At 36.1% G+C, this 13,647-nt stretch overlaps 3 protein-coding genes across 7 annotated transcripts in view; all 3 read left to right on the top strand.

Moving 5' to 3' along the window:
• The first annotated feature begins 1,328 nt into the window (after positions 1 to 1,328).
• Positions 1,329 to 6,427, top strand: LOC103131295 (CD276 antigen-like). 2 transcript variants are annotated; one of them, XM_007542902.2, is made up of 5 exons: positions 1,329 to 1,364; positions 3,763 to 4,080; positions 4,162 to 4,425; positions 4,770 to 4,881; positions 5,510 to 6,427. In XM_007542902.2, exons 1-5 carry the CDS (start codon positions 1,334 to 1,336, stop codon positions 5,604 to 5,606), a joined length of 822 nt encoding a protein of 273 aa, XP_007542964.1. In that variant the 5' UTR covers positions 1,329 to 1,333; the 3' UTR covers positions 5,607 to 6,427. The 2 variants fall into 2 exon arrangements, with proteins under 2 accessions (XP_007542964.1, XP_016522036.1); XM_016666550.1 differs by having other exon boundaries at positions 5,011 to 5,585.
• Positions 6,428 to 7,496: 1,069 nt separating this feature from the next.
• LOC103131289 (V-set domain containing T-cell activation inhibitor 1-like) lies at positions 7,497 to 11,805 on the top strand. Its single transcript, XM_007542895.2, has 6 exons — positions 7,497 to 7,795; positions 9,061 to 9,381; positions 9,469 to 9,732; positions 10,175 to 10,262; positions 10,386 to 10,499; positions 10,682 to 11,805. The coding sequence occupies exons 1-6, from the start codon at positions 7,729 to 7,731 to the stop codon at positions 10,797 to 10,799; spliced, it is 972 nt and encodes a 323-aa protein (XP_007542957.1). The 5' UTR covers positions 7,497 to 7,728; the 3' UTR covers positions 10,800 to 11,805.
• Positions 11,806 to 12,497: 692 nt separating this feature from the next.
• LOC103131290 (CD276 antigen-like) overlaps positions 12,498 to 13,647 on the top strand; it is a 42,717-nt gene continuing 41,567 nt past the window's right edge. For all 4 annotated transcript variants that reach the window (XM_016666552.1, XM_016666551.1, XM_007542897.2 and 1 more), the window contains exon 1: positions 12,498 to 12,919. In XM_016666552.1, coding sequence (XP_016522038.1) covers positions 12,859 to 12,919 — 61 coding nt within the window. In that variant the 5' untranslated portion in view covers positions 12,498 to 12,858. The remainder of the gene's footprint in view (positions 12,920 to 13,647) is intronic.

The raw sequence follows: 13,647 nt of genomic DNA, 5'->3' as shown, positions 1-13,647 counted from the left end.
AGAAAAATTAAATAATTTTCAGAATGTTTCTGAAATGCTGACTTTGTCCACTAGGTGGTGCTATAACATCAGATTTCTTCAGCTTCGTCTTTTTCTGTATTTGTAAAGTTTAACATGTTTGTTTCTTTTTTTTTTAATTATGAGTAAACTGATCTTAGCTGTGCAGCAGTGTAGCTGTCACATTTAAGTTTTATTTGTTGTTTCCATGGAGACTGAGCCTAAATGATGATTGATGATTGAAGGTGGAGAAGGTTTTGCTCAAAAGAGACAAAACTAAACCTTTTAACAAAACACTATGTGAAGCTTCACATCCTCCACAGTGACATGTGGTAGTGGCAGCATCATGCTCTTCACTGAGTTTAAGGGAAGAAGAATGGAGCTAAATCAGGACAGTCCTGGAGGAAATCATCAAACAATGTAAGATTAGGGTGGAGTAGTCAGTAGTCTACTGGTTGGACAACAAGACCAGTACTTAGTAAAGTTGCTCCTGTTCAGGAGGAAAACATAACTAAACAAATAGAGAACCAAATGTTTCATCTACTGAGAGTCAAAGTGAAACTATTAGCAGCTGATGACGCCTCCAGGAAAGAATTAAACTCACAGCCAGCTGGTTGGGTGGGGCTGTTTCTACAGAAACATAAAACAGAGGCAGCATATTATTGTTAGAAGAAATAGTTGCAGCATAAGTGCAGAGCAGTAGAGAAAGTAGCAGAGACAGTAAAAATGTTCCATAACTATCCAACATTATTAATAAATATAAGTTTCCTTTAGGCATCAGTGAGGTTCCTCTCTGCTCCACAATAAGGATATAATTAATTCTTAGTTGTAGTTTCATGTTCATAGTTTGAAACAGTTTATATTTTACATGTTAATCTAGTTTTTTATAAGCTGCTGGGATTTTTAAGTAAACAATAGAAAATTTTCTGTCTTTGTGAAACTGATTCTTTTCTCATGGATGTCAAGAAGTAACTTGAACAGAAGCAAAAGGTTTGATCATGATAAGGAGAGCAGTAGGTGAATGTTTAAGACTTTCAGCAGTCGCCTGATTGGTTAGAAGTTTATTTTGACTAAAACTTCAACTTCCTGATGAGTTAGGAGCTAAAAATGTGAGCGAACGTCACAGGTGAGTGGAATGTGGACCTACAACATTCATTCAGAACATCAGGTTTCAGCCACTGTGACTCTCCCTGTGAGCATTTCTTATATTCGGATCAGTGAACAGCTGATCAACAGCAACATGGCAGAGACATTTTACTTTATAACATTTTACTTTAAAACATTTTACTTTAAAACATTTTACTTTAAAACATTTTACTGTAAAACATTTCTGTTTATGTTTTTTCTTCTGTCTGTTTCTGCATCAGGTGAGTTAAACATTTATTGTTCTTTGTTGGTTTGTTGTGATTTTCTTCTGGTTTTCAACCTGATGACCAAAAACCAGGAAACAGAATCACTGATGATGTTTCATGAAACATCATTATTATATTAGTATCAAATAATGAGATTACTGAAGAAGGATTTATTTCTATATTCAGACTGTAGATAATTAAAAAATAAAATCTTTGCTTTATAAAGTGAAGCTGATCTATTTCAGAATACAGACTAAATAACGACGTTGTGCTGGAAGTTTGAATCTGATTTTCATTTAGCTGCTCATATTAAGGACAAAATAAATATCTAGATTTTTCTGCCCTACTAGTTTCAATTAAACTGTATTAAATATATATAACACTTCATGTGATTATGTTTTATTTCTAATTCTAATCTAATTCATCCAAACTGACATAAAAACCTTCACACTGTGTAAACTTGGGTGTGTTCAGTATATTTTTTCCTTTTTTAATAAATATAGTTTATTTTTCTTTTGACTTCTTATTTTTTTATTTAACACTGAAAATGGGGAACAGATCTGAGGTTTTCTTCATATGTTCTGGGACATTGTACGGCCCAGTATTTTAACACTCAAGGCCAAAGTAGCATTAATAGCGTTTTAAACCTCACCATTTTGTCTTATTGGAAAAAAACCCATTAAAACTTATTGATTAGCCAAAAACTGACATATGGCATGAACATTGGGATTCAGAGTATAAAAAAATATTAAAACCTCTAAAATATCTAGCACTACTCCAAAAAGAGCAGGGCGTAATAGAAAATGTTGCACATCATTTACAAAAAAAAATAAAATAAAATAAAAAAGTGACAGGAGGTATGCCTCTACATTAGAGAATGGAGTCAGTTCAACATCAGTTTGGTTGGTGGACTGATGCTGGAGACTTCAAGGTATTTTGAGCCCTTATATTTTTCCCGTACAGACTGCTGGGCATGCTGTGCAGCACCAACATAGGTTCGGTGGAGATCCTCAATGCATGGCATGAGATCCTCCAGGGTGTAACCACTCATCTCTACCAGAGACTTTGGCCATGAGCTGCCAGTCACCGTATTGTTTGCCAGGACGTAAGCAGCAGCCGCCAATTTTATAACTGGATAAAGATGAAAACATTCATACATTAAAACCTTTAAACTTTATACTTTCACTTTAAACAGAAAAAGGCCAAATATATTTAATTTTGGCTCAAAGTCATGAAGTAAAATCAAACTATGGATTCAGATCCATTTAGAAATGTGTCTTTACTTCCTTCAGATCTTTAGCATTAAAATAAAAGATTAAACTCTGAGCTCTTAGTGAAATCTTATCCAACACGACTGAAGACATTTTGTCTTTCTAAGCATCTGAAGCAACAGAACCAGTTTTCTTACATTCATCTAAACTCACAGCTCTAAAACTTCCTGTTTGGAAAGTAGTTTAATGTTTTACCTTTAAAATTAAATCCTGTTTTCTGATTATTTAAATCATCTGAAGTTATTCCAGTTTGTAATCTTGAAAATGTTCTTAAATATTTCATTAAATTAATGTTTCTTTATAATTCACATTGTGGTGGATTGATGATTTTATGTTTGAGTTCATTTTGTTAGTTTTGTCTCAAATTCACTGAGAGCTTTTATTAGTGAAATATAAAACCAAACAATGTATCACATGTGTATATATTTTAGACTTTGGTTTTACTTTCACTTGATCTTCATTTGGACTTTAATCACAAAGTCATTTATTTCTTCATTTATTTGTCCATCATTTTCCCATTTAGACCAAAACAGATCAACAAAACCCAAAACCACACATAGTGGAAAACGGTTCACCTCTTCCTCTTAGCAACCTAACAGAATGACCCTTGACCTTTAGCAACCCCTCCCACTTCCGATACACTCAGTACACAAAACAGAATACGCCCCCTAGAGGAGACAAACACATGAAGACCAGATAAATGTTTCTTTTAAATAATAAAACAGGTTAATGTTCACAAAAAATATGTAGTATCTTTAACATTTCAGCAGTTTTTCTTTTTAAACAAATAAACCAATTATGTTACAACTTTCTGAAATAAACAAATTATCTTTCTTATCACAAAACACAATTGTGAATATTCATACCTGCTTTTTCAGAAGAACAGGAAGAGCAGTATGTCCAAAACACACGAAGAAGAAACAAGCTGCTCTTCAAAATAAAAGCTCTAATGACCACCAGGTGTCACTATTGGACCAGCGAACAACCAGGAGCATTTTAACCCTTTAGTAACCATTTACAGTATGAACAGCCTGGACTGACTGAACGAGAAGCATCTTAGTTATTTAAAGATTATGAAGCTGATTTGGACAGAAAAACCTAAACATGAAATCTGAAGTTAAAATATTTCCTTCCTGCTGCAGATCCAGAGGTTTCCTGTGTTTTCAGACAGAGCTGCTTGTTGCCCTGTCAGATCCAGCTTGGCTCTGATCCACTCATCCACTGGTACCAAGTGTCAGCTGGAGAGCTTCTGGTTCACTCCTACTATCACAGCAAAGACCAGCTGGGACTGCAGAACCAGAACTTTAAGAACCGGACGTCACTGATCCTGGATCAGCTGTCCAGAGGAAACGCCTCCCTGCTGCTGAAGGAGGTGAAGATCCAGGATGAGGGAAGATATAAATGTTACACCAGCACCAGCACAGGATATAAAGAATCATTTATAAACCTGAAGACAGAAGGTAGAACTGAGTTAATATCTATTTAACGTCTATTTCAGTTGATTTTCTTTGGTTTTTGATACATTTTCTTACTGTCTGCAGCTCCAGTCTCTGACATCAGGATCCATCAGGATGGAAACAGGATCACCTGCAGCTCCGAGGGGATCTACCCTCAACCTGAACTCACCTGGTCCACTGAGCCTCCATCCAACACGACTCTGAATGAAACAACCAGGATCCAGAAAACTGAAGATCAGCTTTACAACATCAGCAGCTCTCTGACGGGTCCAGATGGTCCAGATCTGATCTACAACTGCACCGTCAGAACCAGGAGCAACCAGAAGACAGAAACTTTTATAAAACCAGGTGAGAAAACTGGAGAACAACTACTGATGTTTGTTTAAATTTATATCATCGTTATTTTCAGAAGAAGATTACATCTTTATTTTCTCCTCTCTGATGGTAAAAACTGTAGAGAATGAGGCGAAGCAATAAGTTTTATCTCCCAACTTTACAGATCTAGAAACAGAAACAACTAAATCAGAAAACAAAACCATTTTCTTCAGATACATAATTGATGACATTCCTTTACCTTTTATATAATAAATATTATTTTCTCATCTGTGAAACGGCCTAATAACCTCACTGTCCTGCTGCTGTTTGGCTAAATCACACAGTAACATTAAACTTTTCCATCTCTTTTTATGCAGAATCTGTGCAGAAAGATGAAGATTCACACAAGGGGCTGATTGGTGGTTTGATTGCAGCAGCAGTGGCAGTAATAATAATCATAGGAGTGACAGCTGGGTGTTTATATAAAAGGTAAAACTACTTTCTATGTTCTGTTTTAAATTTACTGCTGTTCTCTGAACTGAATATTTCTGTTGTCCTAAACAAAACAAGCCATTTATTCCTTTTCTGTCTGATTTATTATTTCATTTGACTGAAAAGTAAAAAGAGTAAAAGAGGAACAAAATCAGCATCAGATGGAAATCAACAAGGCCAACAATAAGTAAATAATCAAAACTCTCAGGGTTGTGGATAAAAGATTTTTTTAAATGCTTAAAGTGAATATTTGTCACTTTACTGACTGAACCAGGATTTTCATTAATATTATACATTTTACTATCAAGTGAAAATCATGTCTTGATTCATCTTAACTCATTTTCTCCCAAAGATTTTCTACAAGAACAAAGAAAAGTTTTATTTTCTGTCATAATAAGATCAGGACTGTTTAAAGGAAAACTAACATAATTTAAACTCCTTTAAATTCACAAAGCAAATTAAAATGTAAAACAAAAAAATCTTATTCAGATAAAGATCATGGTGATGGGGTGAATATTTAAGGTAATAATCATAATTTTTATTTGGTCTTTAGAAATATGACTTTGTTCTAAAGAAAACAAGTTAATATGAACTAAACTGTGTGTGATGGTGAATTTTGTTACAGGGATGCTGAGATGAAACATTTAAATGGTAACACAGGATCTGACAGTGAAAAAGAATCAATAAAACGGGAAAATAAAGACGAATCGATCACTGAGTAACCCAGAGAGAAGGACCTCCAGGAAAGACATTCATGATTCCAGATGTGCTGCAGCTGTGAGGGGGAGGAGCCTAAAGGAAGAGAAAGGAGAGAAAAACAACTGGAAACAAGAAAACAAGACAAGAAAACACAACAATGATCCAGAACATGAAGAATCAACTGAACACAAAACGACACAGAACTGAAGTTCATGACAGCAGAGAGCTGGACGACAATGAAACTTTGATGAACTTCAAGAACTTCATTTGGAGGAAAAGAGATAAAAACTGTAAATTAAGATCATTATTTCATGTTGAAGTGATTTATTTTTTTCTACCTTGAATATAAATATATATATATATATAATAAACTGTTAAACTGCTAAATTCACTCAGAGACGTTTTTTACTTGCACAGTTTAGGGACCATTTTATAATTAATAAATCTGATCACATATTAATATTCATCAGTCAGTAAGATTTTATTATGTTTAGGAGACAAAATGAAACATTAATCTCAGATTTATCTGATAAAATGTGTTTTGCTGTATAAAGACGGTGCTGAACTGGATTATGGGAAACTTATTTTCTGGACATTTATTGCAGCTAAACATAATAATAGGTGCTTCTTATTCTGTTACTTAAGGTTTATAGTTTTTTTTTTACTCTTCAACAAGTTGCTTTGAGATGAAAAGAGCCGATTAAATTATAATCTGAAATGTGTAAATATGCAACTGTTGTTTCATTATAAATGTGTCTGTATTGGTTTATTGTTGGGTTTTTATATTCATATATAAAAATATTTGATATGCTAGATTTAATAAATTAATTCAAATTGAATTGAATATACCTGAGATAATAATGTTTTATTTCCATTAATGATGTGTGAACACTCTGGATCTGCTCTGTGCCTTCAGAGCTGGACGGCAGCCTGTGAGGTCCAAACTGTTCTTCTCTTCATTCATCATGGTAGTTTTAAATGTGTCCACTAGGGGCCGCTGTCCGTCATATCACTGGCCATGCTTTTCATTTCTTTACCTCCAGCTGTGGATTTATAGTTCAGGCAGAATTAAATGTTTTTCTTGTGTTTGTTTCATCTCTGATCGCCATGGAAACCGAGTCAGATTATAAATCAGCTGAAAAACCATCAACTTTATAGAATCTGTGGAAAACAGAAACAGAATCAGCTGAAGATTAACTGAACATCCGTCACAGCTTCAAAACATCAAAAAGAAATTCATCTAGAAATGAAATCGTTAAACATGTCCGACTTTATTAACCTGATCTCCAGTTTCTCCTGCTACAGCTGAAGTATGCAACTTTTATTAAAAAAATAAAGTGTTTTACATATTTGTGAAATCTGTCAGTATGTTGTGACGGTATAGTATAAGACAGATAATCTGTGAAAAAGTCTGACTCCTCTGCCTCAGTTATGAAGCCCCAGGATCTTTTATTCCAGATTATAATTATTCACCAGTTTTTTAATCCCTGAATGTTCTTCATCTCGTTAGACAGAATCTCAGCCCTGCAGGGTTTTGGTCAAAGAGACGTTTAAATGTGTGTTGATGGGATGAAATTCTCTAAACCTGCAGCCAGAACCTCCATGTTCACTGAGACCAGATCAGAATCAATCCGGTTCTGGAGGTTAAAGCAGCTTCAGATCCTCCTGTGGTGAAATCAGCCAAATGCTCCACATGCATGTCAGTTATTCTGTCTGCATTATTACAGATGAAAATAAACTCGTCTGTTTGAATTCATCCGGCTCGTCCCTTCAGATCGGATCAGGAGAACCTTCATCAGAACAACCCGTTTGGTTCACCAGAACTCCTGAGTGATCAGGATTTCAGCTCTGAGCAGAACATCAGATCCATCAGATCCATCAGATCCATCAGGACATGCAGATCATCTGAGAGGAACTTGAACAGCTTGTTTTGAACCTTCAGGCAGATCCTCGGTTAGTTAGGAATGTTCTTTGACGAACAGAACTTCCTGTTGTTGAGTTCTGGAGCCGTGATGTTGGAGGAATACCGGGAATTCTCACAATGTGGCGTCTCAACATTCTGCATGTCGGTTTTACTCTGATGAAGCAGCTCTGAGTAAACAGCTGATCAGTAAACAGCTGATCAGTAAACAGCTGATCCTGAACATGGCAGGCAGATCCGTCTTTAAAACCTTCCTGGTTCTGGTTCCTCTGCTGGCTGGTTCTGAAGCAGGTGAGTCAAAATATTCAGCTTCTTATTCTGATGTCAGCATGAAGATGGTTTGTTGTGTTTTTCTGAACAAACACAGGAAACAGAAACACTGACGATGTTTCACTGAGGGAAACAGTGAAATGAGTTCAGGATTTCTCTCATAACTCCTGAGTTACTGAATTCAGACTGTAGACATTCAGTTTTAATTAAAGCTGATTTAAACACACAGAGTTTTATCAGCTGGAGGTTCTGATATTTACTCGATCATGTTGTGTTTTAATTCAAATCTTCTTCACCAGAATAAAAACTCTACACTTTATGGTTTTCTATATTTGGGTTTTTTAGATGTGTTTCTCTTTCTTTTATTCAAAGTAAAGTTTTTCTGGCTTCAGTTTATTTATGTATCACTGAACCATAACAGATTCATCTGGAAACTTCCTGTTTGTTTAATGAAAACTGATATGAAGGATCTGGATGTGACGTTTCCTACATTTGAAGATTTATGCTAATTATTTTATAACCTGTTAAAGATGAAAACATTTCCAACCTTAAAGTGGCAGAGGGCAGTTTTTCCTTCACATGTTTAATTTAATCATAACATGAACCATGAAGGGAAATGAAACTCAGAGGCTTCAGGAAGATCAATGATTGATTTAGAACAGATTCATTAACTGATTCAGTTTTTTACTGTCAAAAATGAATTTATGAGCTTAAGTTCAGATTTTATGAAACGTGATAAGAAGTCGTTTCTTCTGTGTGTCACAGTTGGAGGGAAGAAGCTGCAGAACCAGTTTGCTGTTTACAAGCTGCTCAGTTAAACCCTGGAAACAAACAACAGTTTTAAAATGTTCCTTCAATCGGCTCTCTGCCTGAAACCTGTTCAGAAATACTGAACTAGATTAGAGTTGCTTTTGTCTTTGTAAATGTTAAATGAACATTTCAGAAAATTGAGTCATGTTGTTGATTAAATTTTGTTAGTTTTGCCTAAAGTTGATCAGAGGTATTTTTATGATTCCTTCTCCTTCAGTCTCAGCTGATGGAGAGAAAAAGTTTAAAGTTTTTCTCCCGTGAGGATGAAGGATGACACACTCACTGTTTACTCTGATTTCAGGATTTTAAAGCGTTTAAAGGAGTGGCCTAGTTAAAGCAAGTGGTCCCCCAGGCTAAAACTGCTGATTTAAGGACTCTGTGGCTCCTCGGTGTTCAGCACCATCTTTATTTAATGACTGTGAAAATGATTTGATGAAAATTTAACCTAAGAAAGTTTCATCTGCTTCCTGCTGCAGATCCAGAGGTTTCCTGTGTTTTCAGACACAGCTGCCTGCTGCCCTGTCAGTTCCAGTCCGGCTCTGGTCTGGTGATCCGCTGGTCCAACCCGTCATCAGCTGGAGACTCTGTGGTTCACTCCTACTATGACGGCCAGGACCAGCTGGGTCAGCAGAACCAGAAGTTTCAGGGCCGGACGTCACTGATCCTGGATCAGATCTCCAGAGGAAACGCCTCCCTGCTGCTGAAGGAGGTGAAGATCCAGGATGAGGGAAGATATAAATGCAACATCAGCAGCAGCACAGGATATAAAGAATCATTTATAAACCTGAAGATAGACGGTGAAATATTTTATTAAACACATTTCATGTTTTCCAGCTGCTTTTCGTTGGTGTTTCACTTTTTGATGCATTTTCTTCTGTTTCCAGCTCCAGTCTCTGACATCAGGATCCATCAGGATGGAAACAGGATCACCTGCAGCTCAGAGGGGATCTACCCTCAACCTGAACTCACCTGGTCCACTGAGCCTCCATCCAACACGGCTCTGCAGAACAGAACCACAGTCCATCAGACTGAGGAGAAGCTTTATGACATCAGCAGCTCTCTGACGGGTCCAGATGGTCCAGATCTGACCTACAGCTGCAGCATCAGAACCAGGAGCAGCAGGAGGACAGAAACCCTTAAAAAAGGAGGTGATGAAACCACAGAAAATAACTAAACATGTTGGAGCAAAAGAATTATATTTTAATTCATTTTAAAAGCAGATTAAATCAATAATTTTCATGAATTCTTCCATTTTACGACAGACTAAAATAAATATTTCATTTGCTTTCTCTGTTTGTAGAAACTGGTTTGAATCTACAGAAATGTAGCTGAGATTCTAACTAGTTTAAAAAGTGGAGGGATAAATTTTATTATCCTGGGATGTAGATGAAGAAATAAAACCAGTTTTATTTCAGATTCAGACGTCATGGCCTGAGAATGTTTCCTCCTGATCAGAGGAACTGAAATCATTTCTCTGTGCTGCTGCAGAGCAGCGTGAAGATCGAACTGCTGGAACCTTTTCTGTTATTTATGAAACACAGTCATTTATAAATGATGCAGACGGTCAGTGTTTCTCCTCTTCCTCTGCAGAATCAGCAGGAGGAAAAACCTGGAAGGTGATTCTGGGTCTGATTGGACCAGCAGGAGCAGCAGCAGCAGCAGCTTTTTTAAAGAAAAAGTACAACTTTATTTTGTCTCCACTCTTCAGTTTACTACATAAACTCTGCCTCTGTTGATGCTTCTCTTGTCCCAAAGAAAACAATTCATGCATGAATTTATTGTCTTTGTTTTATTGTTACAGGTGTAAGAAGGAGGAGAAGGATGGAAAGAAGCAGAAGGGTGATGAGGAGAAGAAGAGCAAGGACTCAAAAAAAGGAGAATCAGAATCATTTGGAAATTTTAGTGAAGAGTCAGAGTAAGTAAAGCATCAAAAACTTTAACAGTAGACAAAACATTTTCTTTGCATACTTAAAGTGAACGTTTAACTATCACAAATAAAGACAGAAAGAAAGTAAGATGAGAAAAAAGATTGAATTTTATTTAGTTTTTGGAACAATGACTTTTTTCTAAAACTGAACTGTCTGGATTTTATTGCAGCTCAGTTGACTTTCAGCATTCTAGAGCAATAAAGACGATAAGGGATGACATAAAAGGAGAATTTGTTAAAATAAAGATGAGCGTGACCACGGAGGAACCAGAGAGCGGGTCTACGTAGACTCCTGGAAAACGCTGCAGCCATTACAGATGAGCAGCAGCTGGGAGGGGGCGGAGCCTAACGGATGAGCTGCAGCTGGGAGGGGGCGGAGCCTAAAGGATGAGCTGCAGCTGGGAGGGGGCGGAGCCTAAAGGATGAACTGCAGCTGGGAGGGGGTGGAGCCTAACGGAAGAGCTGCAGCTGGGAGGGGGCGGAGCCTAAAGGATTAACTGCAGCTGGGAGGGGGTGGAGCCTAACGGAAGAACTGCAGCTGGGAGGGGGCGGAGCCTAACGGATGAGCTGCAGCTGGGAGGGGGCGGAGCCTAATGGAAGCTGAAGGAGAGGAAAACGACACGAATCCACAGAAAACACAATGATGATCCACTGAAATAATAAAACAACACAAAATGACACAGAACTGAAACGAAACGTTTTTTCTCCATGTCAGGATGAATCAGCAGTTCAGGTAAAACTTCATCTGGTTTGAAATAAGAAAATAAGATAAAAAAACTGTTTGCAGGAATTAAACTATGGATCATTACTTCATGTTAAATTCCTTTATTTTTTCTTATTAAACTCACTAATTATTTCAGAGGAGTTAATTTTTAGCAGCACAGTTTAGGAACCTTTTTCATAATTAATCCCTGCAGACAGATCAGCCATAAATCTGGAATCATACTAATATTTATCAGAGATAGTAAGATTTTTTATGTATAACAGAAGAAAATGAAACATTAATCTTAGTTTTATCTCAGTCACACAACAGTTAATAAACCAAATGTTTATTATTTGATGTTCCTACTGATGCAAAGACACTAAAAAACAGGAAAATACAAAATCCTCACATCTGTTAGATAAAAAAGTTTGTCACTTTAAATGCCTTTTAAGGATGGAAATCATAAAACACAAACTACCGATAAAGAAATGGACGAGTAATATTGATTAAATATCTTTCAGGTTGTAAAACTATTAAATGGTTTTGCTAGAGTAAATGTCTAATAAAAACTGGTTTGTTGCTTCAACAAGACGAGATGTTTATTCTGTTTCTTCAGCTTTAAGTTTATAACTGTTTGTGATAAACTGGTTTATTTTGTGAAGTTTAATTTTTATTTTTCAAAATAATATGAATATGACATTTTGTTTTTTTTTTCTGGTTAGTCACAATAAAACAGTAACATTTTGACATGATAGTCATTGGATTAATGAACAAAAGCATTGAGGGAAATGTGTGTTTTTTTCATGTGTTTCATATTTTATTTTTGTTTTGCTCAAAGTTATAACAAATTTCTAGATGTGAAAATTGTGCAGAAGTTATTGTCAACATTTATGTCAAATATTTTACTTTTCCTCAGTTGTGGTGAAAACTGATGTCAGTTTATGAATTTAATTTGCACAAATAAAACAAGTTCTGAAATGAAATGATGAAATTATAATTTCATCTTCACATATTAAAGTTAAATGTGTGAAGATGCTCCTTTTGTTTCATTATTCAGGTGTTTGTGTGGATTTATTATTGATGAATCTAAAGTTAGTGATTGTCTATTTATATGTCTGAGAGATTAAAATGTTTTATGATGTGTAAACATGCAGGACGGGAGCCTTTGAGGTCCAAATCAGGTCCCAGCCTCTGTAACAAACATCTACTGTATATGAAACAGATCCATGATCCATAAAAATAATCCACACCTGGTTTCATTCTACATAGTGACAGTTTGTCAAAAATGAACAAACAAAATAGTTTTTATAAAAGTTACACATCTAGCTGGAAAAGTTCTGCTTTGTTCACAATTCAAGGCTCAAAAACTCCAAACAGATTCAGGAAAATGAAGCTTCAGTCTCTACAGGTTTTCCTTCAGGTTTGAACTTGATGCCAGTGAGTCAAGTTGATTCATGCTGATCCAAATCACAATGCAGGGCTGCAGTCTCTGCTGCAATCTCTGCTTCAGTCTCTGCTCTTATCTGCTCTGTGCATCTCAGGAAACATTTCATTCCTGAGGATCTGCTCCAACATGTCTGCTCAAACGTTCAGTTTTCATGTTGGTTCAGTTCTCCTCGTGTTGCAGCTGCTCAGTCGGGTAACATGAAGATAAAATTAATGCGTTCTCTGACTTTCCTGGTTTTCATGAGTTTCTGGAAAATATGTGAGTTTTGGTGACTTTTCTCTGTGTTTTACACTTTTTTATTTGTTAGCACCTTTGTGTTATTATACTTTTATAAAATGAGATGTTGAAAAATCCTATTGTTTTGTTATGCCTTAAATTTAAACCTGATAGCATGAAAATATGTTTTGAGGTTTAAATATAACATGTTATTATTATATTATTGTTATATTATTAATCATTATGTAACATGATTTACAGGTTGGTGATTTCCCGCCATTTTATAGCAGCAGCTCTGCATCGCTCTGCAGTTTCTGCTCTGAATCTGTTCATGAACAAAAGACCAGCATTAATAAGTTTGGTTGGCTAAACTTTGTCTGTATGCAGCCGTTATTTTTCTTTATGTTTTTGTGTTTTCTGTGAGCAGTTCAGTTGCAGCAGATCTCCAGATCTGGTCTGTCTGCAGGTTGGATTCGCTCAGAAAATAAACCAGAATGTGACTTTATTTGTTTTCCTGACAGATCGACTCGTGTTAGGATCAACTTGGAGTTGGATTCTATCATTGAATTGCTGCAGCTGCTGATTACAGTTTTATTTAGAGGCATTTCACAAATCTATTTCAGTACTGATGCAATAATTAGGTTCAGCCAAATGTCTGGTCATCAAGCTTTTGGAAAACAACATGCTGCTGCCAAGCAGGACTGAGATTCACTGGATCAGAACCAAAGTCTTCATTAATGTTCAGTATTAGTGGATTTTCCTCTGGGTTC

The sequence above is a fragment of the Poecilia formosa genome, unplaced genomic scaffold (genome assembly GCF_000485575.1).
Source record: "Poecilia formosa unplaced genomic scaffold, Poecilia_formosa-5.1.2 Scaffold740, whole genome shotgun sequence".
In the NCBI taxonomy this organism is placed as follows: domain Eukaryota; kingdom Metazoa; phylum Chordata; class Actinopteri; order Cyprinodontiformes; family Poeciliidae; genus Poecilia; species Poecilia formosa.
The sequence above is the reverse complement of the archived record's forward strand: the minus strand, read 5'-3'. Positions and strand labels throughout refer to the sequence as shown.

What these genes read in the sequence shown, in the direction of transcription:
- LOC103131295 (XM_007542902.2), top strand. Translation starts at nt 1,334, where the DNA reads ATGTTTTTTCTTCTGTCTGTTTCTGCATCAG. An exon ending in AGAAACTTTTATAAAACCAG is followed by an intron (nt 4,426 to 4,769) that starts GTGAGAAAACTG and finishes CTTTTTATGCAG; the next exon opens with AATCTGTGCAGAAAGATGAA. An exon ending in GCTGGGTGTTTATATAAAAG is followed by an intron (nt 4,882 to 5,509) that starts GTAAAACTACTT and finishes ATTTTGTTACAG; the next exon opens with GGATGCTGAGATGAAACATT.
- LOC103131289 (XM_007542895.2), top strand. Translation starts at nt 7,729, where the DNA reads ATGGCAGGCAGATCCGTCTTTAAAACCTTCCTGGTTCTGGTTCCTCTG. An exon ending in GCTGGCTGGTTCTGAAGCAG is followed by an intron (nt 7,796 to 9,060) that starts GTGAGTCAAAAT and finishes TTCCTGCTGCAG; the next exon opens with ATCCAGAGGTTTCCTGTGTT. An exon ending in GCAGCTTTTTTAAAGAAAAA is followed by an intron (nt 10,263 to 10,385) that starts GTACAACTTTAT and finishes TTATTGTTACAG; the next exon opens with GTGTAAGAAGGAGGAGAAGG.